The sequence below is a fragment of the Micromys minutus genome (genome assembly GCF_963924665.1).
Source record: "Micromys minutus genome assembly, chromosome: 32".
Taxonomy (NCBI): Eukaryota; Metazoa; Chordata; class Mammalia; order Rodentia; family Muridae; genus Micromys; species Micromys minutus.
In genome coordinates, this window is record NC_137967.1 from 16,787,791 (window position 1) to 16,811,814 (window position 24,024).

General features: G+C 49.3%; 1 protein-coding gene across 2 annotated transcripts; it reads right to left on the reverse strand.

The window, feature by feature from the left end:
- Positions 1–2,746: 2,746 nt before the first annotated feature.
- Positions 2,747–24,006, reverse strand: LOC308413918 (uncharacterized protein C19orf47 homolog). Of its 2 annotated transcripts, XM_080909062.1 has the most exons (11): positions 23,920–24,006; positions 20,938–21,057; positions 18,058–18,109; positions 15,649–15,736; positions 15,451–15,565; positions 14,430–14,511; positions 10,520–10,657; positions 8,361–8,510; positions 5,964–6,034; positions 4,154–4,508; positions 2,747–3,499 (listed from the first exon to the last, which is right to left on the reverse strand). In XM_080909062.1, exons 2-11 carry the CDS (start codon positions 20,980–20,982, stop codon positions 3,402–3,404), a joined length of 1,194 nt encoding a protein of 397 aa, XP_080765188.1. In that variant the 5' UTR covers positions 20,983–21,057; positions 23,920–24,006; the 3' UTR covers positions 2,747–3,401. The 2 variants fall into 2 exon arrangements, with proteins under 2 accessions (XP_080765188.1, XP_080765187.1); XM_080909061.1 differs by lacking the exon at positions 2,747–3,499 and having other exon boundaries at positions 3,523–4,508.
- Between the last annotated feature and the right edge of the window lie 18 nt (positions 24,007–24,024).

Genomic DNA, 24,024 nt, shown 5'->3' on the forward strand with positions numbered 1-24,024 from the left:
GTGAACAGGTACCTGACTGGCCCTTCCCTTGGACCTTCTGATGGTAGACAGCCATTATTGAACTAGCTGGACCACAGCCAATGAGTCATCCTAATAAATCCCACAAACAGATATTCATCCTGTTCTGGATCATTACTAATATAGTTACATAGCAACTTAGGGGCCAACTAGGCTTTTGAAAACCCTGTCTTAAAAACAAACAAAACACAATAAAAACAGCAACAGAAAAGAGGGACTTCAGAGATGGTTCAGTGGTGTTTTTGTAGAGGACCCAGCACCCATGTCAAGTGGTTCACAACTGCCTGTAACTGTGACTCCAAGGGACCTACATTCTGGCCTATGTAGACAGTATATTCATGTGCATAAGCACTCTCACACATAAACACATACATACATACATACATAATTAAAAATAAAATCCTTTAAAAAATGGCAAAGAAAAAAATTACTCAGTGGGTAAATATGTTTGCCAGCAAACTTGACCCACTAGGTTTGAGGCCTAGGACCTATAATATGGTACTAGCACAGTACACAAGTTGGCTTGACATCCCCCACCAGAGAGGTGGTGGTGGGGTAATAAAAATAAAAAAACTCCAAATCAAAAACATGTAATCAAGTATGGTGGCTCACACCTATAATTCACACACTTAAGCCTAAGTCTTAGTAGGTGTGTGTGTGTGTGTGTGTGTGTGTGTGTCAGAGTGGCCTCAGTCTCAAGATCAACTTCAGCTGCACAAACAGCCTGGGCTACAGAATGAAACACACAAAACAGTATGCATTAGGAAAAGGTTTGAATGAAGGGATGTAAAAAGCCATCTTCGGAAACAGCAGACCTGTTACACTTGCTAAGCACTGTTAGCACGCATGACACACTAGATTCGATCGCCATCATTAGAAGAAAAACAAACAGAAAAGTTAACTCTGGAGCCCACGCTGGGCCCAGGCTGGATGGACAAGAACCAGACTCAGACCAGCTCAGAGTTCTAGGATAGAAGCAAACACAGCAGGACCGGGGTAAGGGGGTGTCAGTGAAATAGTTCGAAATGATAATCCGATACACTCAGATTGGTGCCTAGCCCAACTGTCATCAGAGATTCATCCAACAACTGATGTGCAGATGCAGAGACCCACAGCCACACGCTAGGCAGAGTCAGAGGAACCACAGAGAAAAGGGGGAGGAAGGATTATAGGAACCAGAGGGGTGGAGGACACCATGAGAACACAGCACACAGAATCAACTAACCAGGGCTCATAGGGACTCACAGAGACCGAAGCAACAGACAGTATATGGGTTTGAGCTAAGGTCCTCTGCATATTCCTTATGGTAATGTAGCTTGGCGTTCCTGTGGGATCCCTAACAGTGAGGAAGGGGTGCCTCTGACTCCTTTGCCTGCTCTTGGGACCCTTTCCTCCTACTGGGTTGACTCATCCAGCCTTGATATGAGCACTTGTCTGATTGTAACTGTTCAGCTGATATCCCTGGAGAGGGCTGCCCCCTCCCTTTTTAAGGAGAACGGAGGAGAGTGGATCTGGGGAATGTAGAACTAGGAAGAGTGGAGGGAAAACAGATCAGGATGGAATGTATAAGAGAAGGGAAAAAAGATTCCCTGAGCTCTCCCTCTATCTTTTACATACAAAATTGTTTATATGTATATATGTGTATAACATATACACATATATTATATGTATATGGGTGTTTTGTCTACATGAATGTCTATGTCCCGTGTGTATGTCTGGTGTGTCCTCATAAGCCAGAAGAGGGTACCAGATGGCCTGGAACTATATAGATAGTTGTGAGCCACCGTGTGGTTGCTGGGATTTGAACTCAGGACCTCTGGATGAGCAGCTAATGTTCTTAACCGCTGAGCTATCTCTCTAGCCCTATTATTTGTTTTTTTTTTTTTTTTTTTAATCTTTACATTTTTGAAGCAAGATCTTGCTCTATATTTCAGGTTGATCTTGAAGTCAGATATCCTCAAGCCTCAGTCTCCCAAGTGTGAGGATTGACACATGGCTGACCACACCGGTGCCTCTAGCCTAACAGCTGTTAGAACTGCTCCCACCCTCCTCCATTCCCTCCCCACCTCTGCCAATGGCTATTTCTCCAGCCAGCAGCAGCCATGCCTTTTCATAGCCTTCCTGGTCATGGCCCCACCGAGGCCTTTACCTATGGCAGTCCTTCCCTCAGAATGTTCTCCTGCCTCTTCTTATTCCCAATCCACTCAATGTCACCTCAAAATCTTCTGGCATATAACTGAAGTGGTCCTGGCCAACCATGTCCCACTGCTTTTCTTTGGGCAATACAATCTCACGACATCTAAGGAGCTATCAGTTGCGGGCTCACACCCATAATGCAATATTCCAGAGGAAGAAGCAAGGGAATCTTGAGTTTGAGGTCAACATGCTATATAGTAACACACTGTCTGGGGGAAGGGGGTGCTGATGGAAGCTAATAGAATGTTCACATAAGGCCTGGACCTAGTCTCCTGCATACATAAAACCCTGACATTGTAGCACAGGCCTCTAATGTCAGAAACCTCATGGAATAATTAGAGGATTGGAAACTCAAAGCATGGGCTCAGTGTTTAAGAGCACTTGTTGCTAACAGGGGACTTAAGTTTGGTTCCCAGAGCCTACAAAGGGGCTCACAACTATCCTTAACTTCAGTCTCAGGGTATCCAACATCTTCTTCCAAGTCTCATGGGCATCACTTAGATGCCTAATACATACACAGAAGCAAACTATTTATACACACAAAATAAATTTATTTGTAAAGAGAGATGTTCCAAGTCTTCCTCAACTATATAGCAAATCTGAGCTACCTTCGGTTTCAAAAAGAAGAAGTGAAAAAAGAAAGAAAGCAGCTGGGTATGTGAGAAAGCCTCTAAGCCCAGCACTTGGGAGCTTAGCGGCAGAGGCAAGCAGGTCTCTTGAGAGCTTGAGGCCAGCCTGATCTACATAGCAAGTTCTAGGGAAGCTAGGGCTACATAGTGAGATCCTGTCTCAAAATAAAAGCAAGCTACCAACAGGCAAAGTGGCAGGAGGTGACACTGATGGGAAAGCCATAGTGACAGACACTGCAGTCTGTAGGGAGGAGATGGCTGCAGCGAAGGATGTCGCCGCCATCCCTTCAGCTCAGGTGCCGAGGCTCACTAGTGCCTACCCACCCCCATGTTGGTGTGAACAACAGCCCCGTGACTCCCACTAAAGGAGGGGAGGAAGCAAACAGTCTGAAAGTCACAAAAATATATTAAAACAGCAGTCACCTTCCCTCAGCACCCACCCAATGTCTGCTGCCCACCACCCATCAAAGAAAAAGACGGCCAGGGTAGGGAAAGGGAGGTGCCCCAGCTGCAGGCCAGGGTCCAGGGGAGTCCCTCCAGCCTGGGAATGGAAGGTATCTAACAGTCTTTACAGGTTCGTCGCCACCGCCGACGAGGGGGCCGCTGGGAGGCCAGAGGTGCAGGAGGGTCGGGCACGATGCAGCGGACGGTCGGGCCTTGCCACAGGGACAGAAAACAGAAGAGAAATGAAAAGGGTGAAGAGAGGGAGAGAGACAGCACAGCAGGCGGGGAAGGGGTAGAAGAGGGAGGGAAGGCACAGGGTGGGCCAAAAGGAGACCCTCCAGGTGACACTTTGTGGTGGGCAGTCACAAGAGGAGGGCCTAAGGCAGCAGATGCTGCTATCCGGGTAGACTGAATGAGAGAAACAGGGCCTTTGGCTTTGGGAAGAGGTAGAAAAGGGGACTACGCCAAGGCCACAGTTACTGCACAGAGGACAGAGGGCAGGGAAGAAGGGAAAGTCCCAGAGCAAGGTCAGGTCACAGGAACATCAAGACCAGGAAAAATGCCTGTGTCCCCAAGTGCTTGGAACCAGCATAAAGAGAGAGCCAAGCCTTGTGCCATCTAGAGCTCAGAGGGAGAGCAGGTGAGCCCTCAAGAAAGGCTGGAAGGGATGAGAGCAGGAGCCAGCCTGCCATTCCATGCTGCACCCCACCCTGCGTGTGGCTAGAAAGTCCTTCGGCCCAGTCTTTTGAATACGCTCACAGTGCCTGCGTGATCCATCTGGGCACCAAGGCTCTCGCTGGAGCTGCTCCCCTGGGGCCCTACCAGAGTCCTCTTAATGGCGAACTTGACCTCAGCTGAAGACTTACTCTTGGTGCTTGTGACCTGGCTGTCCTGTGCCTCGGACACAACAGCAGCTTTTCCCAGTCTCTGAAGGATGCTGACTTTGGGAAGGGAATCTGGCTTCTTCTCTGGCCCAGGGCGAGTGGGAAGTGCCAGGCGCCGAAGCTTTGGAGTGGTAGCGGTTGTAGTTGCAGAGCTTGTGGCCTTGGCTTTGACAGTCAGTGCTGGCTGGGGACTGGCCTTGGCTGGGCCTCGTCCAAGTTTTTTTAGGACCCCAGCATACTGCAGGACAGAGCTACTGCTGCTGTCATTGTCACTGTCCCAGGCCAGATCCTCATCCACCTCTGGAGTGGCCCCTAAGCGGCTGAAAACTCCTGTGGGCTGTAGAGGGCAGAGAAAAGACAGTGCTCATTCACTCACTCAGCATGCTACCTGCTCTGGGCTGGCCTCTGACATCCTACGTAATGGTGACAGCACTCATGAAGGGGACCAGAGGCTAGGGCACCAAAAGGAACACCTGACTATGCCAAGGGTTCTTTAGGAAGGTTCTTTAGGAAAAATCACGAACCATGGGAGTCCTGAAAGCTGAACAACAGTGGCTCCATGAGGACGGAGGCAGGAGTGCATTGGGAGATCCCCGGGTCTTTTTCTTCTTTTTTTTCTTTGAAGACTTATTTATTTTATGTAGGTGAGTACACTGTAGCTGTCTTCAGACACACCAGAGGAGAGCTCATTACAGATGGTTGTGAGCCACCATGTGGTTGCTGGGAATTGAACTCAGGACCTCTGGAAGAGCAGCCAGTGCTCTTAACCAGTGAGCCATCTCTCCAGCCCAGTCCCCAGGTCATTTTAGCTGTTTATTTTCTCATGTCTCAGAGAGAATCCATGGCCCTATACATAGCTGGGAAGTGCTCTACCACTGAGCCCCATCCCAGCCCCTTCCTTGGCCATGAGCCTCAGACCCTATTCTCAGTCCTGTACCTCAGCCTAGGATGAACAGTGTTAGGGAAAACCATGATGGTCAGGTCGGCCCCGGCCACGCCCTTCTGGAATCATAGCACAGGAGGCGACATCAGAAATAACTGCACTAATTCTCTAAGCTCAGCAGTCAGCTGAGCTCTGAGGAGAGCATGTCTTCATGGATTTCTTTTCCTTTACTTTTGAGGCAGGGATTGTTACATAGCATAGGCTGGTCTCAAACTTGAGATCCTCCTGCCTCATCTCCTGAGTGCTAGGATGATAGATGTGGGCCACCACTACCAGCACGCAGGCTAGAGGACAGGAGTCAGGAAAGACCAAATCAGGGACAATCCATGTCTTCTCAGAGATGCCAGGGATTGCTGCTGAGAGCCACTCTGAAGTCAGGCCCTCCAAAAGACAGCTAAGAACAAAGCATGCACTGGGACCCAGAGGCAGAAGTAATAGCCACACCCTTTGGGCATTCACACGGCTGGACCTCCAGTCCTCTAACCCTAAGTGTTACATCACCATCATGGTAAGATTCTGGGAGGTGAGAGATAGGCACATAGGTGACTCCACCCTGGTGAGCATGGGACTCGATGGAAGTCACAGTTGTCTACCAGGCTCACCATGCCCCCATGCTCCGCCCCCTTCCGACATCCCACAGTCACCCTATGAACTGGCACTACACAAGGAACAGAACGCTAAAATGACAAGGCCACACAGCCAGTTAGAGTGAGCTCTGACCACACACAGCATGGCAGGGAGGTGGATCGTGAAGTACATTCAGCTGGCTGGAATGTGGATGGAGTACCCTAAGCTGGAGGTTGGAGACAGGAGCTGCTGTGGGAGAAGGACGAGACCAGCCACACTCACCTTAGTCCCTGTGGTCGTGTCTGCTTTGGCCTCAGCACCAAGGCGGTCAAACACAGATGTTCTATGGAGACCTGGGAAGGAAGTGACAGCATGAAGCGGCACCTGCCTGGTGGTCTCATGGGGTCTTGTCTAGGCTGACCACACAGTGTCACGGAGGAACACTGCCAGCCCACATGCCAGTGAGGACTGTCCTGGCAGGAACACCATGCTTGGCGCAGCCTTTGCACCTAAGCTATTAGTGCTGGTCTTCATACAAACACACGGTGAACGTCAAGTCTGGGAAAGATCAATGTGCAGGCTAGCTTCATGTCAACTCAACATAAGCCAGTCATCTAAGAGGAAGAGGAGGGAGCTTCAGTTAAGAGAATGCCACCGTAACAGGGGTCATAGAAGAGCCATAGGCATTTTCTTAATGATTTATTTTATTTTTTGGTTTTTCAAGACAGGCTTTCTCTGTGTAGTTTCTCTTGACTATCGTGAAACTCACTCTGTAAACCAGGCTGGCCTCGAACTCAGAGATCCACCTGCCTCTGCTTCCTAAGTCCCAGGATGAAAGGTGTGTGCCACTACTGCCTAGCTTTTCGTGTTTATTATTCTAAAACCTTAATAATCATTTTCTTAATAATTCTTAGTGATTGATGGAGTAGGGACCACGAACACCAGGCTGGGGGATCTGGGCTGAGAGGGCTGGAGAGATGGCTCAGTGGTTAAGAGCACTGACTGCTCTTCCAGAGGTCCTGAGTTCAATTCCCAGCAACCACATGGTGGCTCACAATCATCTGTAATGAGATCTGATGCCCTCTTCTGGTGTGTCTGAAGACAGCTACAGTGTACTCATATGTAATAAATAAACCTTTAAAAAAAAGAAAAAGAGGACAGGCTGAGCAAGCCATGGGGAGCAAGTTAGTAAGCAGTATTCCTCCATGGCCTCTGTACCAGCTGCTCCTGCCTTCAGATTCCCGCCCTCCTTGAGTTCCTGTCCTGATTTCCTCTAATGATGAACAGGGACGTGGAGGTGTAAATCAAATAAACCCTGTCCTCCCCAACTCGGCTTTGGATTATGGTGTTTCATTCTGGCAGTAGAAACCTAACTAAAACAATGAGAACAGATCCCTGAAACTGGTCGTGCCTCTCTTGATGTGGAAGGGAAGCTGCTTCTTTTTTAAATTGGGCCTCACATAGCCTAGGCTAGCTGTGAACTCACTATGTTCCTGAGGCTAGCATGGCAGCTGGGTACTATCAGAGCCAGCTTTTGCATGGTTCTAAACCTGCACCTGCGCCTTTCACGCTGCAGCTGAGGGCATTTGGCAGGATGTGATGAACCAGGATGAGTTCTCTACAAAATAAAATAAGACATACATTTCAGCCAGGTGGAGGTGGCACACACTGTCGATCCCAGGCCTCGGGAGCCAGAGGCAACGGATCTGAGTTCAAGACCAGCTTGGCCTACAGAGGGAGTCTCAGGACTACAGCCGGGGCTACACTGGAAAACCCTGCCTCAACCAAAGGAAAGAAAACCCTCTATCACTAATATAGTTTTCACTGAAAGATAAGCCCAAAACACTATGGAAAATCATTAAAAGAGAATAAGCCACCAGCCCAGACGTGGTGGCACACACCTTCTATCAGCACTTCGAAGGCGGAGCCAGCTAGATCTCTGTAAGTCAGTGGCCGACCTGGTCAACAGAATGAGTTCAAGAACAGCCTACACTAGATAAGTGACCCTACTGATCCAGGCACAGCATACTCTGGTGATAGGACCCAGAGAAAAGCAAGCTGGAATGGACTGGAAACAAGTGATGGCTGGCTTCAGTGTTGAAAGGCACTCTGCAGGCTGCTGGGGACCAGCAGTGAACCTGAACACTAGAGTACAACCTGCCAGGCAACATGTGCTCACTGGTGTAACCGTGGCATGAAGGCCACGAGGTGAACCAACAGCCAGCTCCTTAGATTTAAGGCCAGCTCCACAGGAGGAATACATGCCTGCTAAGGTAAACCTGGTCAAACGTCTGCAGCTTCAGAGGTTGTAGGTCCTAATAGAAACTTTAATACTGCCATTTGGCTTAATAGACATGATATCAAACTATCTTCTAATAATTAGGTGTAGGGAGATGAGGGCTTTGAAGAGTACTTACTGCTCTTGCAGGTTCGGTCCCTAGCAACCACATGACAACTCAGTATCACTTGTGAATGCTTCAGAGGATCTGGCACCCTTGTCTTTCAATGCCAGCCATGACTGTCCTTTTGTCCCTGCCCTCCAGAGACAAAGGAGGACATGCGCCAGCTTCATGAACTGAATGATCACAGAGTAGGTGAGGGCTCTCTCGCTCTGTGGTCGTGTCAGCAGCTCAGGCAACAAGCTAAAAGATTCCCATCTGCAACCCACATAGTCGGTACCTTTTGCTGCCTGCTGCTGCTCCAGGATCTTTCGGGTGCGGGGAGTGGTCCCCTTGGGCATGTGGATGATGTACTTTCCCTCCATCTCAGCTGTGACCCTCCGCCGCTTGGTGGGAACAACCAGGCTCTCCTCTTCCCTGTGGGCCAGAGCTGGTAAGGAGACAGGAGGTCAGTTCCCTCAGGGAAGGATGTTCTGAGCTTGGGGTGAAAGACTCCAGTGGTCAGGACAGTTTACCTGTTTCTGTCCTCAATTCTGAGACAAGGTCTCACTATGTAGCCCAGGCTAGTCTCAACTCACAAACTTCCGGCTTCGGCCCCTAGAGGGCTAGACTTATGAGCATGCACCCCATGCCCAGCTGCCCCACCACCAGACTGAGCCACTGAGGACATTAGTCATCTGGCATGACTAATCCACAGGATGTGCTTGGGATGTGAAAGCAGCGGTGACTTCCCAGACTCTCCCAGGTTGCCACACCCTGCTTGAATGGCTAAAGTCTGGAACCCATGGGGTGGGCGGGCCCTCGAACCCCGACGGCTGTCTTTAGAGTGATAGATACCGCACTTCTTGTTTTGTACTTTCACGGTTTAACCAGTGACCAAGCGCCATACTTACTGGTTTGACCTGACACAGTGTTAAATGATACTTTAAAATACATGCATTGAGGCTGGAGAGATGGCTCAGTGGTTATAGGGGACCTCCAGAGGATCTGGGTTCAATTCCCACCACCCACATGGCAGCTCACAACCATCTGTAAGCCCTGTCCCAAGGAATCAGGTACTTTCTGTGGTGTTGCTGGCACCAAGCATTCATGATACACAGACATTCACGCAGATAAAACATCCATACCTTAAACATAAAACATGTCATCCACTACACCTGCTTTGTACTTCAGCTGAAATAAAGGTCCCTTCAGCGTGTCAGAGGTAGGTGTGCCAGCCTCTCATCTCAGGGGCACTGTCATTTCAGCTCTCTAGAAACCGTAACTTTGCTTCTCTTTTTGGTTTGCTGTAACTCTCTATATAAACTAAGCCAACCTTGAATTCTGAATGATCCCCCTCTGCTTTCTGAATAGTGTGTGCCAGCCTGCCTAGCTTTTTACATTTAAATACTTCTATGTTTATAGATGTTAGTGCATGCTAGGCGAGTACTCGAACCACTGAACTACAGTCTAGTCCCAGAGTCTTTTTATTTTTATGAGACAGGCTCATGCTTGCAGCCCCAGCTAGGTGCAAACTCACAATTGTCTTGCCTCAGCCTCCCAAGTGCGGGTATCACAGGTGTGAGCCACTGCACTCAGCAGCCGACTTCACCTTCCAGTGGAAGGCGCCCCCACAAGCACACACAAGGCAGAGATAAAGCAGATATCCTGTGAGAGGACTGCTGTGCAACCAGACTCCAAGTCCTCCCCCAGGCCCCAGCTTCAGTTTCCATGGGTGCCTTAAGAAACCAGAAATTGGGAATGGGTTGAACAGAGAACAGGAAAGCTGAGTCCCACCCCCAGCTTTAAGTGCTGGGCAGAAGATCATCAAAACACTCAAGCAGAAGCGAGCTGCAGGCTGAAGACAGCAGGCAAGAGGAAGTGATGAGGGCTGGGGCGTGGGCAGTTGGCAGAGTTCTTGCCCAGCACGCACAGGCACAGGGTTCAATAGCCCTAGGACTGCAGAAACAGAGTATGATGGTCCATGAGGGTGACCTGAATATGCACAAGATAGGCAGGGATCAGAGTCACCCTTGGATACACAACAATCGCAAGAAGTGGGGACAAACAGGTCTCTGATACCAAGACACCAGCATTGCCCTCTGCAAACAGTACCACAGGCTGCAGAATGGCTCGGTACTTAAGACCAAGGACTGCGTTCGCAGAGGATCCAAGCTCAGCTCCCAGCACCCATCAGACAGCTCAGGGAATCCCACTCTTCAGGCCTCCAGACACACATGCACACACATGCACACACCTATATACAGACACATAATTTAGAAAATAAAAGACTTGATCAAATTCAGAGATCAATGACTTTCTAGTGGTCTCTGAAGGACTCTGCCACATTTAGAAGCAACGTGTGTGTGTGTGTGTGTGTGTGTGTGCATGCACACATACACCCTCTGCTCACCCATATTCCCCCGCAGCTCTGCCCAACACTTGCCCAAGTGCCCTCACCGGCAGCCTTGGCACTCTTCGCTGCCATCTTGTTGGACACGGTGACAGAGATCTTGGAGGTGCTGTTGTCTGACCGCCTTGAGGGAGTGTGGGGTGGAGAGTCATGGTTCAGGCTGTTGGCGATCATTCGAGAAGCGGCTGTGGGAGGAAGGAAGTCCAGTTGTGCTGGGTACCCTAGAGAGGGGTCTGGGAAATGGCAGTAAAGAGGATTCTGGAAGCTTAGTTCTCAACCCAACAGTGCAGGCCCAGGGTGGGAAAGGCAAGCAGGGGCCTGACTGAAGGACAGTTGCTGTGGCCCAGGGGCTGCTGTGTCCTCAGGATGGGTATGCTCAGGAATCGGAAGGCAGCTTCATCTTTCTGGGAACCAGCTTACCACGTCTGACTCCTCAGAGAACTCCTCTGACATTCCAGACCACCGGGACCCACAACACACTCTGTTCTACAGAACTATGACTGCTTGACAGGATGTTCTTTTTAACCCAGGCTGGCTAACTCAGCAAACCCCCTGCTTCTGTCTCCAGAGTGTTGGCATTATATACATAAGCCACCATGTATAGCTTTGGTTTCATTTTTCAAAGTTACTTGAAATTGTTAAGAGGCATTTAGGCTGGGCATGGCATAACACACCTTTAATCCAGGTACTCGGGAGGCAGAGGGAGAAGGAACTCTGTAAATTCAGGGCTAGAATGGCCTACATGAGTTCTAGGCTAGTCATGGTATATAGTGAGTCCTTGTCTAGCGAAGAGGGGAGGGAGGGAGGGTGGGAAGGGAAGAAGGGAAGGAGGGAGGGGAAGAAAAAGGCATCCAGAGGATATTACAATGTTATCAGTGGGCACTTGTAAGACTGGCAAAGCTCATCTATGCTATTGGCAACCAGGGCTGTGGGTACCCTAAAAGGAGACGGTGAGTGGAAAGGGGGAGGGGATTCTGGAAAGACATGCTTGTCTCTGCTTTCGGATGCTGGCTATCAGCTATCCTACACTAAATGCTACTCAGCAGAGCCTTAAATGAGTCAGTGCTGAGGCTAGAACACAGGCTAAGCATACGCTATAGAGTTTAGTCACACCCCAGCCTGCAAAGCCATTATGATCAAACCCTTCTCTATATTTGTGTCATGTGCTTATTAGAGAAATGCAGCCCGATTTCCTACAGCCTCCTTCATCAACACCTTTGGGTGTGCCCCGCAAGTACTGGCTCAAAGTTCAGCCCTGTGACTTCACTTTGGTCAGTGGCACAAGAGCACAGACTTCAGAGGTCCTAATGCTGGGGGCCTGTCCTCTACTGCTGTTTTTAGGAACCCTTCTGATTGGTTCAATCAAGAGCTGAATGACCTATAGCAAATCAGGAGAGAATAGGCGGGACTTCTGGGCAGATAGGAACTCTGAAGCACAGGTCACGTGGCAGAACTTAGATGAATATAAATGGTTTATTTTAAGTTATAAGAGCTAGTTTAAAACAAGTAAGTTCTCAACTCCCCTCCCATACACTGAATAAACTCTAGTCTACATTAAAAAAGAAAGAAAGAAAAGAAACAAGATAATGTCTGAAGCTTCCATATTAAGTAAAGAGCCTATGTGTTGTTACCCGAGAGCTAGGAAGTCATGAGATCTGCCTGCCTCCTCCTCCTGGGTGCTGGGATTAAAGGGGTCAGCTTCTCCCTAAATTTTATTGTGTGTGGGGGGGGGTGCTCTGTGCCACAGGACACATGTGAAGGTCAGAAGACACATTTTCCGAGCCAGTTCTTTCCTTTTAACTCCCATGGGTCCTAGAAAACTCAGGTTGCAAGGTTACCACAGCAAGAGCCTTTGTTTGCTCACCGGGCAATCTCACCAGGCCCCTTCTATGTCCCCTACTTTGTGAAACAGGATCTCATGTATTCCTGGGTAGTTTCAAACATTACTTCGATTTTTTTTTTTTTTTTTTGACAGATGTATTTATTTTTATTTAGGGTGTGTAAGTGTGTGTGTATGTGTGTGTGTCTGTATAAACCACTTGCATACAGGGGCCTTCGGGGGCTCAAAGAGAGTGTCAGATCCCCTGAGCTGGAGTTACAGGCAGTTGTGCACTACTTGATATGGGTGCTGGGAATTCAACTCAGATCCTTGGGAAGAGCAGGAAGTGTTCTTACTACTGGGCCATCTCCCCAGTGTTCTACTGCGAACTTCTAGTCCTCTGCTGACCACTTTCTGAGTGCTGTTAGAGGTGGGTATCACAGGGCTGCACTAACTGAGCTCCATCCCAGCCCTGTCTTTAAGGGAAGGTCTCGCTCTGTTGCCCAGGCCTCTCAGGAGTGTGTGTGCAGACTCATCTTCTGACTACAACCCATTACAACCCCACATCCACACATGGTGTCTGTAGTTGCTCACAGGCTCCTCCCCATCACCCAACACCTGTTCCCAGCTGACGTCAAGGAGATCCTGTGGCCTTTTGGTGTCAGCTCCTCCGAGTGTCCTTCCACGGTCTACTTACTGCTAGAAATGTAAACTTGGTTTCTTCTGTTTGGCTTGGTGACTGTGCAGCCTTAATGATGCAGGCGCCATGCTAAGGCTGGCTCTGCACTCCATGGAAAGGCCATGCTGTGCTCCAGCAAATCACCCAAAGGCATATAATAAACATGATGTCCTTACAAAGGACACATGGGGGCCACTGAGAGAGCTCAGTGAGGAAAGACAGGCAGCTGGGCAAAGGTCCTGATCCCCAGGACCACGTGGTGAGAGCAGAGAGCTGGCTTCTACACTGTCATTTAGCCAACATTGTGCCATGGCACATGAGGACTCCCCAGACATCCACACACAGAATAAATCAATGTACATAACAGTTTCCTAAAGTGTGGTTAGTTTTCTGTCATCTTTACACAAGCCAGAGACATAGAGGATATTGGGGAAAATGCCTCCGTCTCATTCTTGCTTGATAACTGAGGCAGGAGAGCCCATCCCACTGTGAGCAGCCCCATTCCTGGCAGGTGCTTGGTCCTGGGAGGGACACCATACCTGGAAAGAGTTTAAGACTCCCTAGGGCTACACAGTGAGACCCTATTTCAAGAAGGAAAAAGAAGAGAAAAGGTAGCTGAAGGTGAAGGGAAAGCCAAAGAGCAGCCTGCTCCAAGGCCTCTGCCTCAAGGCCCTGATCAGGCTGAATAAATCCTTTCCTCCCCACATTGTTTTTACTCATGATTTAACACTACAGTAGAAAGCAAAGCAAGCAGGGCACTGGTGGTGCATGCCCTTGATCCCAGCACTCAGGAGGCAGAGGCAGGCAGATCTGTGAGCTTGAGGCTAGCCCAATCTACAGAATGGATTCCAGAACAGCTGGGGCTACACAGACAAACCCTGTCTCCAAACAAAACAAACACCAGGACAGAGATAATGGGCAGAGGTGTAGCTTTGTAAAAAGGCAGAGCAAAGGAGCAGCCGCAAGCAGCCTGGGCAGACTCTGGCTCCATCCCCAGCACCACCAAAAGAAAATCAGGTGTGGTGATCCCAGCAGCAAGATGCTAAGGCAAGAGGATAGTAAGAGCTGGAGAGATGGCTCAGGGGTTAGAGCACTGGCTGCTCTTCCAGAGGTCCTGAGTTCAATTCCCAACAACCACATGGTGGGTAACAACCATCTGTAATGGGATCTGATGCCCTCTTCTGGTGTGTCTGAAGACAGCTACAGTGTACTCACATACATAAAATAAATAAATCTTTTTTTAAAAGAGGGGGGAGGGGGGAAGGAGAAAGAAATTATAAAAAAACAAAAACTATTACTATTATGTGTGAGAAGGAGCTATATGAAGAGCTTATTCTATCCCTTACAGAGGCCTCAACAGCTTTTCTTCCACCTCTGCAAACTACAAGGTAGATGGGCTGTCAGATGTATTCCTTTCAGCGACAGGATACAAAGAAGAAATTGAGCAGATGCAACTCACCACTAGAAGCGCCGCGGCGAAGCTCCCCCTGGAGGGGGCTGGGGCTGCAGGGCACTGACTCAGTGGCTGCTTTGCACATGTCCTGCAAACAAAGGGTAGAGGGGTGAGCACAGAACAGGAGACCTAGAGAAGCGAGCTCTGTGTGTGTGAGTGTGTGTGAGTGTGTGTGTGTGTAGATGCTTGCAGAGGCCAAAGGTGTGGGATCTCTTGGAGCTGCAGTCACAGGCAGTTGTGAGCTTCCCAACACTGGTACTGGGAACTGAACATGGGTCCTCTGCAGAGCAGCAAGCACTTAACATCTGAGTCATCACTCAACCCTGTACTATCCTGCTCTGGGCTAAAAGGAAGCACCGTGGGCTGGACAGATAGCTCAGCAGGGAAAGACACTTGACATCACTTGATGACCTGTACTAAGCCTTGGGACTCAGGTGGTGGACAGAGAAAACTGACTCCCAAAGTTGTCTTCTGATCTCCACACACACCCATCACTCACCCATCCAATACACATCTGAATTCTCAGTCTAAAATTAAGAAGTATGTAGTCGATGTTTTGTTCATTGACTCTACAGCTGAGTTGATGCTTCAATCTCAACTTCAGAAAGTTCTTTTTGCAGGGTCCTGGACGTGGAACAGTTCCAGGCCAGCCTCTAGACATGACTGTATGAGTTCAGGGCATCCAGCAGCCATATTAGAAACCTCTGGGTTTGACTGAGAGACTCTGCCTCACTGAGTAAGGTGGTAGAATGATTGAGGATCATTCCCAGTATCAACTACAGCCTCCACATGTACACACACACATGTGAAGGATGGGAAAACAAACACAAAATTAACGTTTGTCTCACTGCATTTTGGGAAGACAAAGAAAACAAGGCTCAGAGAAGCCAGACAAATGCCCAATGTCACACAGCAGAGCCGAACGAACCTGCCACTGAACTCTGCACCTTCCTTGGCTGCCAGGCCTAACAGCCCCCTCCGGCCCCACACTTTCCCCAGGATGTCAGAGGCACAGACGAGCACCCACCTGGCGGTGCACCACCTTGGCATGCTTGAGGATGGCAATGATGTCGCCAACGACAGTCACGCCCAGCTCATTCATGATTTCTTTATTGAGATCGAGCAGCATGCTCTTCTGGATCCTGCAGGGGGGGTGGGGGTGGTGGTGAGGCCCCGTGCAGCAAGCTCCCACCTCCCCTGCCCGGCTTGCTCCGTCCCTCCTCACCGATTATCCACAAACATCACAGCGTAATTAACGGCAGGTCCTGGGGGAATGCCGGCTTCCTTGAAGAACTGGATCCACTCGGAAGTAGCTGGGGTTAGACAGGACAGTCATTCACAGCGAACCGCAGCAGCAGTGGCTTCCACAGATTAAAAGCCAGCACAACCAGCCCTGCACTGGGAGCTCTCAGCTCAGTGGAGGAAAAATCCCTGACCACTTGTAAGTCTGCAGGCACGGAGTCCCCTGACTGGGACCCAAGAGGACGGTTAACATGCCAGGGCACATGCTCCCAAGTTCCTAGTCCTTTGACCTAGTTTTCTTATGGCTTCCTCCCGTCCTGATTCCTTATCCCACGTACCTGGTCTGATAGCTCTCAGCACCCGGCAGTGGGGAGCCCGGGTCCAGGAGCAGCCTCATGAAGAAGCACACACGTTATCAGGAAGCTTGACCAGGCTCAGTCCTGGCTCTGCTGTTTCCTGCCTTCAGGACTTTGGGCAAGCCGATGCTCAGTGCCTCAGTTTCCTCATCTGGACATTTGTAATAGTGCCATACACCTACCCAGTACTTTCTGGGCCCTCAGCACAGCCGGTCCTGTCCTGTTCCTAGCACCTGGGATGCCTTAGACCCTCAGGGCAGAGATAAGAAGCCTGCCCCCACCTGGCTGATGTTTCAGTACTGAAACGGCCATGTCCTCAGCCACGTCACTGGGCAGACTGAATCCACACAGCCTGTATTTTTCCCCCAAAGTCTTACAGAGAGCCTAGGCTGACCTCAAACTCGCTATGTATCTGAAGATCTTGAACTTCTACCTGCCTCCTCTTCCCCCAGTGCCGGAATTAGATGTGTGCTGCCACCATGCTCAGCTTGTGTGCTGGGGACGGAAAGGTGTGCAATTCCAGGCAAACTCTGCTAACCAAGCTCCCAGCTGCTGCCCTTGAATCTTTCCTTTCTTCCTTTCTTTTTAAAGAAAAGGTTTTAGCTGACTCGGTAGTACACACCTTGGGAGGCAGAGCAGGTAGATCCCTGTGAGCTTGAGGCTAACCTGATCTACATATCAAGTCTGAAGACTGCCAGGGCTACACAGAGAAACCCCGTCTCAAAAAGACTGGGTCTCATGTGTCCTAGGCTTGAGTTGAACTCACCAGGTATAAGAATGACCTTGAACTCCTGATCCTCCTGCCTCATTGTGCCAACTCTCAAGTGTGTACTCACTACAAAGGCTCTACAGAAGCCGGTGTTCAAGGAGCTGCAGAGCCTCTGCATCAGGCACATACTATCGTGTCATGCATTAGAGAGGAAAGGCAGATGTGTGACCAATTAAACTGCCATAAACCAGCGGCTGCTAAGAAACACTTGGGCCACAGGAGGTGGTGCCAGTCTTCAATCCCAGCACTCAGGAGGCTGAGGCTGTGGGCTTGAGGTCAGGGTGGGATACACAGTGAAGCATCTGGAGTACAGAGTGATACCTTGTATCCAAAAGTAAACACCGAGTTGCAGTCCCTACTCAGAAAGGTTACACTGCACAACAATGTATCTAAAATCAGGTGGATGAGGTAACACCAGAAGTCTTCAAGACCGTTCACTGTGATGTTTCCCAGAACAAAGCACTACCCCTTTTTGCCTGTCCGTTTGCAGTGCTAAGGATGGAACATGCCTTCTGAGGATGGGTACGGGATCTACTCTAGCTCTGAGCCACCTTCTCAGGTCCTCCGTAAACCATATACTGACTGAACCATACCCCAAGTCCCTCACAGGTGAGTCCTAGGCAAACATTCTACCACTTACCTAGAGATCTCAGGCCCTAAGCAATCTCTTGACAGTGACGTCCATAAACATGTGAAATACTACTCAGCAGTATTAAAAAGACACTAGGTATGCTTAGCCCGCTCTCAAGCATCATGCTACATAAAGGCAGCTCACACATGGTCATATCTTGCAGGATTATCATCTCCATCTCACAGCTAGAACTGAGGCTCCGGGCTGGAGTGAGGGCTTCGTGGTGAAGAGCACTGGCTGCTCTTCTAGAGAACCAGGGTTCAATTCCCAGCACCCACATTGCAGCTCAAAACTGTCTCTAACTCCAGTTCTAGAGGACATGGCACCTCGCACAGACATACATGCAGGCAAAACACCAATGCACATAAAAATAAACAAATCTTTAAAATTTAAAGAAAAGCTGAGGCTCTAGCAGGCCAGGCAGGGTGTGTACCCATGAACCGTACCGAGTTCTACAGGCCATACTCCTGATTCAGAAGGCCCATCTCGGGAAGAGAGTAGACAGCCAAGCTCCAGCCCCGCCCCCACCTCAGCAGTGCCCAGCTGGTCCTGCCTGTTACCAACCCTCCCCCTCTACCTCTCTAGACCCAAACCGTACCAAGGGCAGAAGGGGCCTTGAAGGGAAACCAGACTCACCCATAGTCACTGAGACCATTGTCTCCCTCGCCTTGACCCTGCTTCCTGGAGCCTGGAAGAAAGAAGGGAGAGGACGCCCATCAGTCGCCCCTGAGAGCCTCAGGCTCCCGTGCTGCCGGCCTGCCTGCCAGAGGAACATTCCTGAACTAGGGGGTCAGGGACCAAGAATAGCCTGAAGCAGCAGCTGGCAGGCTGTGGTAAGCCTGGGACAGGGCTGCCATCATAGCTCTCTGCCTGGGAAAGAGCGCAGAGATGGTGTCCCAGTTAGGATTTCCACTGCTGTAATAAAACGCCATGACCAGAAGCAACTTCTAGAGAAAAGGGTTTATTTCATCCTGGAGGGAAGTCAGGGCAGGAACTTCAGGCAGGAACTTGGCGACAGGAGCTGATGCATAGGCCATGGGGGAACACTGCTTACTGGCTGCTCAGCCTGCTTCCTTATAACAGCATGACCAATGGGCTGGGCCCCTCCCACATCAGCATCAATGGAGAAAACGCCTTCAAGCCCATTTCAGGGAAGCATTTCTCAATTGATAGTCCCTCTTCTCAGAGGATGCTGGCCTGTGGTAAGCTGTAGCTGTTCTTTGCTACTTTATGGGTTCTCCCCCCCACTCCCCATTTCCCCAGTTGCATCCACTAACACTAGATAGAAGAAAAACAAGGACAGAGGGGAGAGAAAGAGATCCCTGAATCTAATTTCTTTCCTTTTGTCTCTTGTTTGACAACAGCTACTAACCAACTATAACAACCTCCCTAAACAACCATCACCACCGACCCCACCTCTCGGGGCCTTACATTTATGCACCCTCTGAAAAGCTTCCAAAATTCCAAACCTCACACAATCGCAGAAACTATCTGCTGCTGGCAAAACCATGCCTCTGCTAGAGCACAAGCAAATCGAAGTCAGCTGCTCCGAAGCAGCCCCACATCCCCACACTTGAGATTAAAAATCAAAGTACAGTCTTATAATGTTTCTGTGTTTTTTAAAAGAAACCAAAATTCCATAATTATCCAAAGTAACCTGCAGCAAGTTGACATAAAAGTACCAGCACAGATGGCAAATGTCCAAGTTCTGTTCCTCACAGGTGTAGCTGGAATAGTGGCCCCCAAAATCCCAGCATGTGGAATACTCACTACTCTAAGGCAACTTCCTGCCCGAGTCAGGCACAGAAGCATACCCCAGCAATCCCACCACAGGACACTGCAGCCGGCAGCCCAGGCCACAAAGTGAGGCCCTTTCTCTTTGTTTGTGTGCATATGGTCCTAGCTGTCCTGGAACTTGTTACATAGGCCAAGCTAGACTCGAACTCACAGGGATTTCCCTGTCTCTGAGTCCCAAATGCTGGGGTTAAAGGATACAAGCACCAGACCCAGTGTAAGGCCCACATTTTCCTAAGTAGGAAAAAACTGTAGAGGCCGATGTTGCTGGGTGAACACAAAACTTGCACTAGAGGGAAGGAGGGGGCGGGGCTTTGCAGTAAAGCTGGGAAGGGTATGAAAATCTGTGGCTTTGTTTTCCCCAAGTTTCCTCCTGAGAATCTAACCCTGAAAACCACCAGAAATAAACAAATCATGGCTTAAGTAAAAAATAAAAATAAAAAAAGACAGAAGTCAGGCATAGTAGTGTATGAAATCTCAGCATTCAGAAGACTGAAGCAGGCAGAGTTTGAGGCCAGCCTGGGCTACATAAGGATCTGCAGCAAACAAAAGATTTAATTGACACTGAGCTCAGTAACAGAATTTCTAACACATGCCAGGCTAGGTTGGTCTTCAGCAAAACAAATAAACAAACAAACCAGACTTTCGGAGAACCTTCAATATAGGAGATAATTAAGAATACCAAGTTGGGGGAGGGGGTGAAGAGATGGCTCAGCGGTTAAGGGCACTGACTGCTCTTCCAGAGGTCCTGAGTTCAATTCCCAGCAACCACATGGTGGCTCACAATCATCTGTAATGAGATCTGATGCCCTCTTCTGGTGTGTCTGAAGACAGCTGTAGTGTACTCATAAATTAAAAAAAAACAAAACAAAACAAAAAAAAAAAAACCAAGAGAGACAAAACCATTGATCCTAGTTGATCTGGTTGAGGGCAGAGGAGCTGGGGATGGTGGGGAACAAGAGCAACCTGGGAAGGGGTTGGGAGCCCACATGTTAAAGACTGATCCGCAAAGACTGCAGTGTTAAGTAGAGATCCAGGGGAGGGAAAGTGGGTGTGTGGCTCTTCAGAAAGCATTCCAGGAAAGGAGACACTGAGTCTACTGCCCTAAACCAGAAACTCCTCTGCTGTGTTTAAGAGACAGACTGGGAAGAGATGGGTGAGAGAGACAAGGTACCAGACCCCAACAGGCTCCAAAGAAATGGAAAACCAACTTTCACTTAAATAAGCAATGTTTAAAAAGGGTCGAAGAACTGTAGAGACGGCCCCAAGGTACATAATACATTCAAGGCTGGCCTGGGCTATACATTAAGGCCTAGTGTCAAGCAGGTGGGTAGGGCTAGAGGTGTAGTTCAGTTGGTAGAGTGCTTGTCTAGCATACACAGAGCTGAGCTCAATCCCCAACAGCGTATACACCAGCACATACCCACAGTCCCAGCACCTGGGAGGCAGAGGCAGGATGAGCAGAAAGAGTTTAAAGCTCTCCTTAACTAGACAGCAGGCTCTGGATCTAACACCAACAACAGAACAATAGAGACCTGACACAGTCAGGACATGGCACACACCAAGCACCAAGTAGTCACCAGATCGGAGCATCACAAAGATGCCTTCCAACAGCCTCACAGGGAAGACTATTATTAGTCCCATTCTCATCAATTACAAAGTCACAAATGACCCATTCAGCAAGGAACAGTCACTTGTCAAGTGTCACATGTAGCAACTGACCTTTCTGAGATTCGAGAGCAAGTTCTCTCTGATTCTGAAGCCCATGGAGCAGGTCCTCAGGAGTGTTTACTCTGTGCCAGGAACTGGAATGCGCACATCTCAGTGGCTCTGCATGATGATCTTGGAAGGAAGAAAATGAGCAAGAAGAGGAAAGAAAGTCAAAGATAAAAAGAGAACGGTGAAGAGCCTGGGAACACACAGCAAGTAAGGGCAGGGCCAGGACTTGAACCCAGGTTAGTCCAATGTGTGATGAATGGGGACTGAGGCACTGCTATGAGGCAGGCACAACCAGCCTATCCTTGGAAGGCCTCTGTTAATGCTAAACCAGTCGTCCCTAGGGCCGTGAAGTCACCACTAAACTCCATTTTGGTTGGTTGGGTCCCGTGGTGAAGCTAGGTCTCCTGAATTACTCAAGCTGGCCATGAATTCACAATTCTCCTGTCTCTACCTCCCAGGTGCCAAGCCTCTCCTCTCTACTATCTTAAAAACCCATTTCCAGGGAGTGGGAGACGTAACTCCGCGGCATGTTCTGCCCTTGTAGAGGACCCAGTTGAGTTCCCAGCACCCACACAGCAAGACACAGCCACAGTGACTCCAGTCTCAGGGGATCCAACACCCGGGGCTCCAAGTGCATCAGGTATGCATGTGGCGCAAAATATGCACAGGCTGGTAAATACACATACTCATAGAAACAAAGGGTCCATCTTCTTTAAAAGTTCATATCCCCAGCTGGGGAGATGGTTCAGCCAGTGCTATGCATTAAGATCCGAGTTCAAATCCCCACCACCCACTTTTTATAAAGCCAAGCACTGGGGAGGTGAAGACTGGAGGATCCCTGGAGTTTAGTGGCAGCCTGTGTGCCCAAATGGGTGAGCTCCGGGTTCAGTGAGAGACCCTGGCTTAACACATAAGGTAAAGAATAAGTAAATAAGACATCTAACTTTGGCATCCGCAGGCATGTCCTGCACGTGCTACACACAACACCTCACGAGCAGACACACATAGATTAATATTTTTACAAGTCCATCCTTACACCGGCTTTCTGAACAGTGGAAATCGACAACATTAACATTTTTAAAATGACAACTCTCAAAACTCAATTCCAGAAATACCACTTACAGAATCTACATGCTGTGTCCTTAGAGGTCTTGAATGCAAAGCACCCTGCTTAGAGGCTTAGCACCCCAGTCTTTAAGAGCACCGTGCGTGTGAGGACAGCCAAGGCTAAATCCTAAGGTTTTGTCTCAAAAAAAAAAAGCCAAAGAAGGGGTGGAAAAGTAGGAAGACAGGGGAGAGAGAACTTAGACTAAGCTCTGGTTTTGCCACTTCCTAACCCTGACCTCAGACAAGTAGCTCTACTTTTCTGGGACTCGTCCTGGTGGAGCCACCTATGGACAATCCTATTGATGTTCCACAGCGGCAGGTTCCTTGCAGTCTCAGAGTTCCAGGACAGTGTTGCTCCATCGATAGACTGACTCTACCTCAAAAGGCCAAGGGCTGGGAAGCTGCTCAGAGGCAGAGCCTAGCATGTGCCTAGCCTGGGTTCCATTGCTAGGGCTTTAAAGTAAACGACAGATAACCTACTCAAAGCGGCCTGCCTTCAAGTCAGGCAACATGAGTCCTGTCTCCTGAACCTGCATCCGAGAGATAGAGAGAGAGAGAGAGAGAGAGAGAGAGAGAGAGAGAAAACTGACTCCCAAAAGTTTATCCAATCTCCACACAAATGCATGGACAGGTGCATCAATGGGATCAATGGGGACAAACTTCAAAAGCAAGGAGCTCTACTCTTCTTTGAGGTGGGGGGGGCAGAGAGATGGCTAAGTAGGTAAGGGCCACCAGGCCAAGCTGTCCTCTGACTTTACATACAATGTAATAAAACGTGTCATGGGCTGGAGAGATGGCTCAGAGGTTAAGAGCACTGACTGCTCTTCCAGAGGTCCCGAGTTCAATTCCCAGCAACCATATGGTGGCTCACAACCATCTGTAATGAGATCTGATGCCCTCTTCTGGTGTATCTAAAGACAGTGATAGTGTGCTCATACATAAAATAAATGAAAATCTGCTTAAGAGAATAAAAAATAAATAAAAATAAAGCACGTATTTTAATGAGTCGGAAACCAAATATATAAGACTATTTAGCTAGCCTGACATGAGGGCACGTGCCTTTAATTCGAGCACTGGGTAGAGGAGCAGAGGCAGGTAGACATCTGTGAGTTCAAAGCCAACCTGGTCTATGTAGTGAGTTCTACGACAGAAAGAGCTACACACAGAGACTCTGCCTCAAAAATAAATAAATAAATCCAATAGTCATGTACATTATTTACTGCCCACAAATAAAGAGGACTGTTCTATTTCTATTGTATGTCAAGTTAAGGTTTCCTTCTCCTAGCAAGCAATGGCAGTTTCCCAATAGGGTACCAATGTAAAATTCCTCCTTTTAAACTGAGGAACATGCATCAGTCATTATTTTAAATCGCTACTTCAGAACTCAGCAAAAAGGCAAACAATCTTCCCTCCTGTCCCCGGCTTTCTTTGGGCTTCCTTCTACTTTGTTAGAACTCTCAGCTACAATCCCAATCCACTGAGCTGCTGGCATGCCAAAGACGTCCATCAGAATCCACACGACCAACATACAAACCTGTTTTCACTAAGCAGAGGAAACCGGAGCTCAGAAAGGTAATGATACAGGCCCGGTCCCTGCTAGCCCGGCCATCTCCCGCGCGGGTACCCACCATCAGTGCTAACATGGATGGAAGAGTAACTACGGGGGGCGCTGAGAGCAGCAGGTGTGTGGACGAGCTGACGTCCCATTACGCGGGTACTACGGCCAGCTTCGGGTCCCCATTGTACAGAAGAGGAAACTGAGGCTCAGAAAAAGAAATCGCTTATCTGGTGCAGTGTGAGCTGCACTGGAACTCTAGACCGCCCCGGCCACCCCGTGTCTCCATCCCTAGCATCCTCCGCCCCAGTCCCGCATCTCACCTGCCCCTCCGGGCCCTCACCCCCACGAGGCGCCTGCCCACCCTCCGGGTCGCGCCAACTGTCAGACACTCCTCCCTCTGCTTGGGCCGCCCGCCCCGGAAGTCC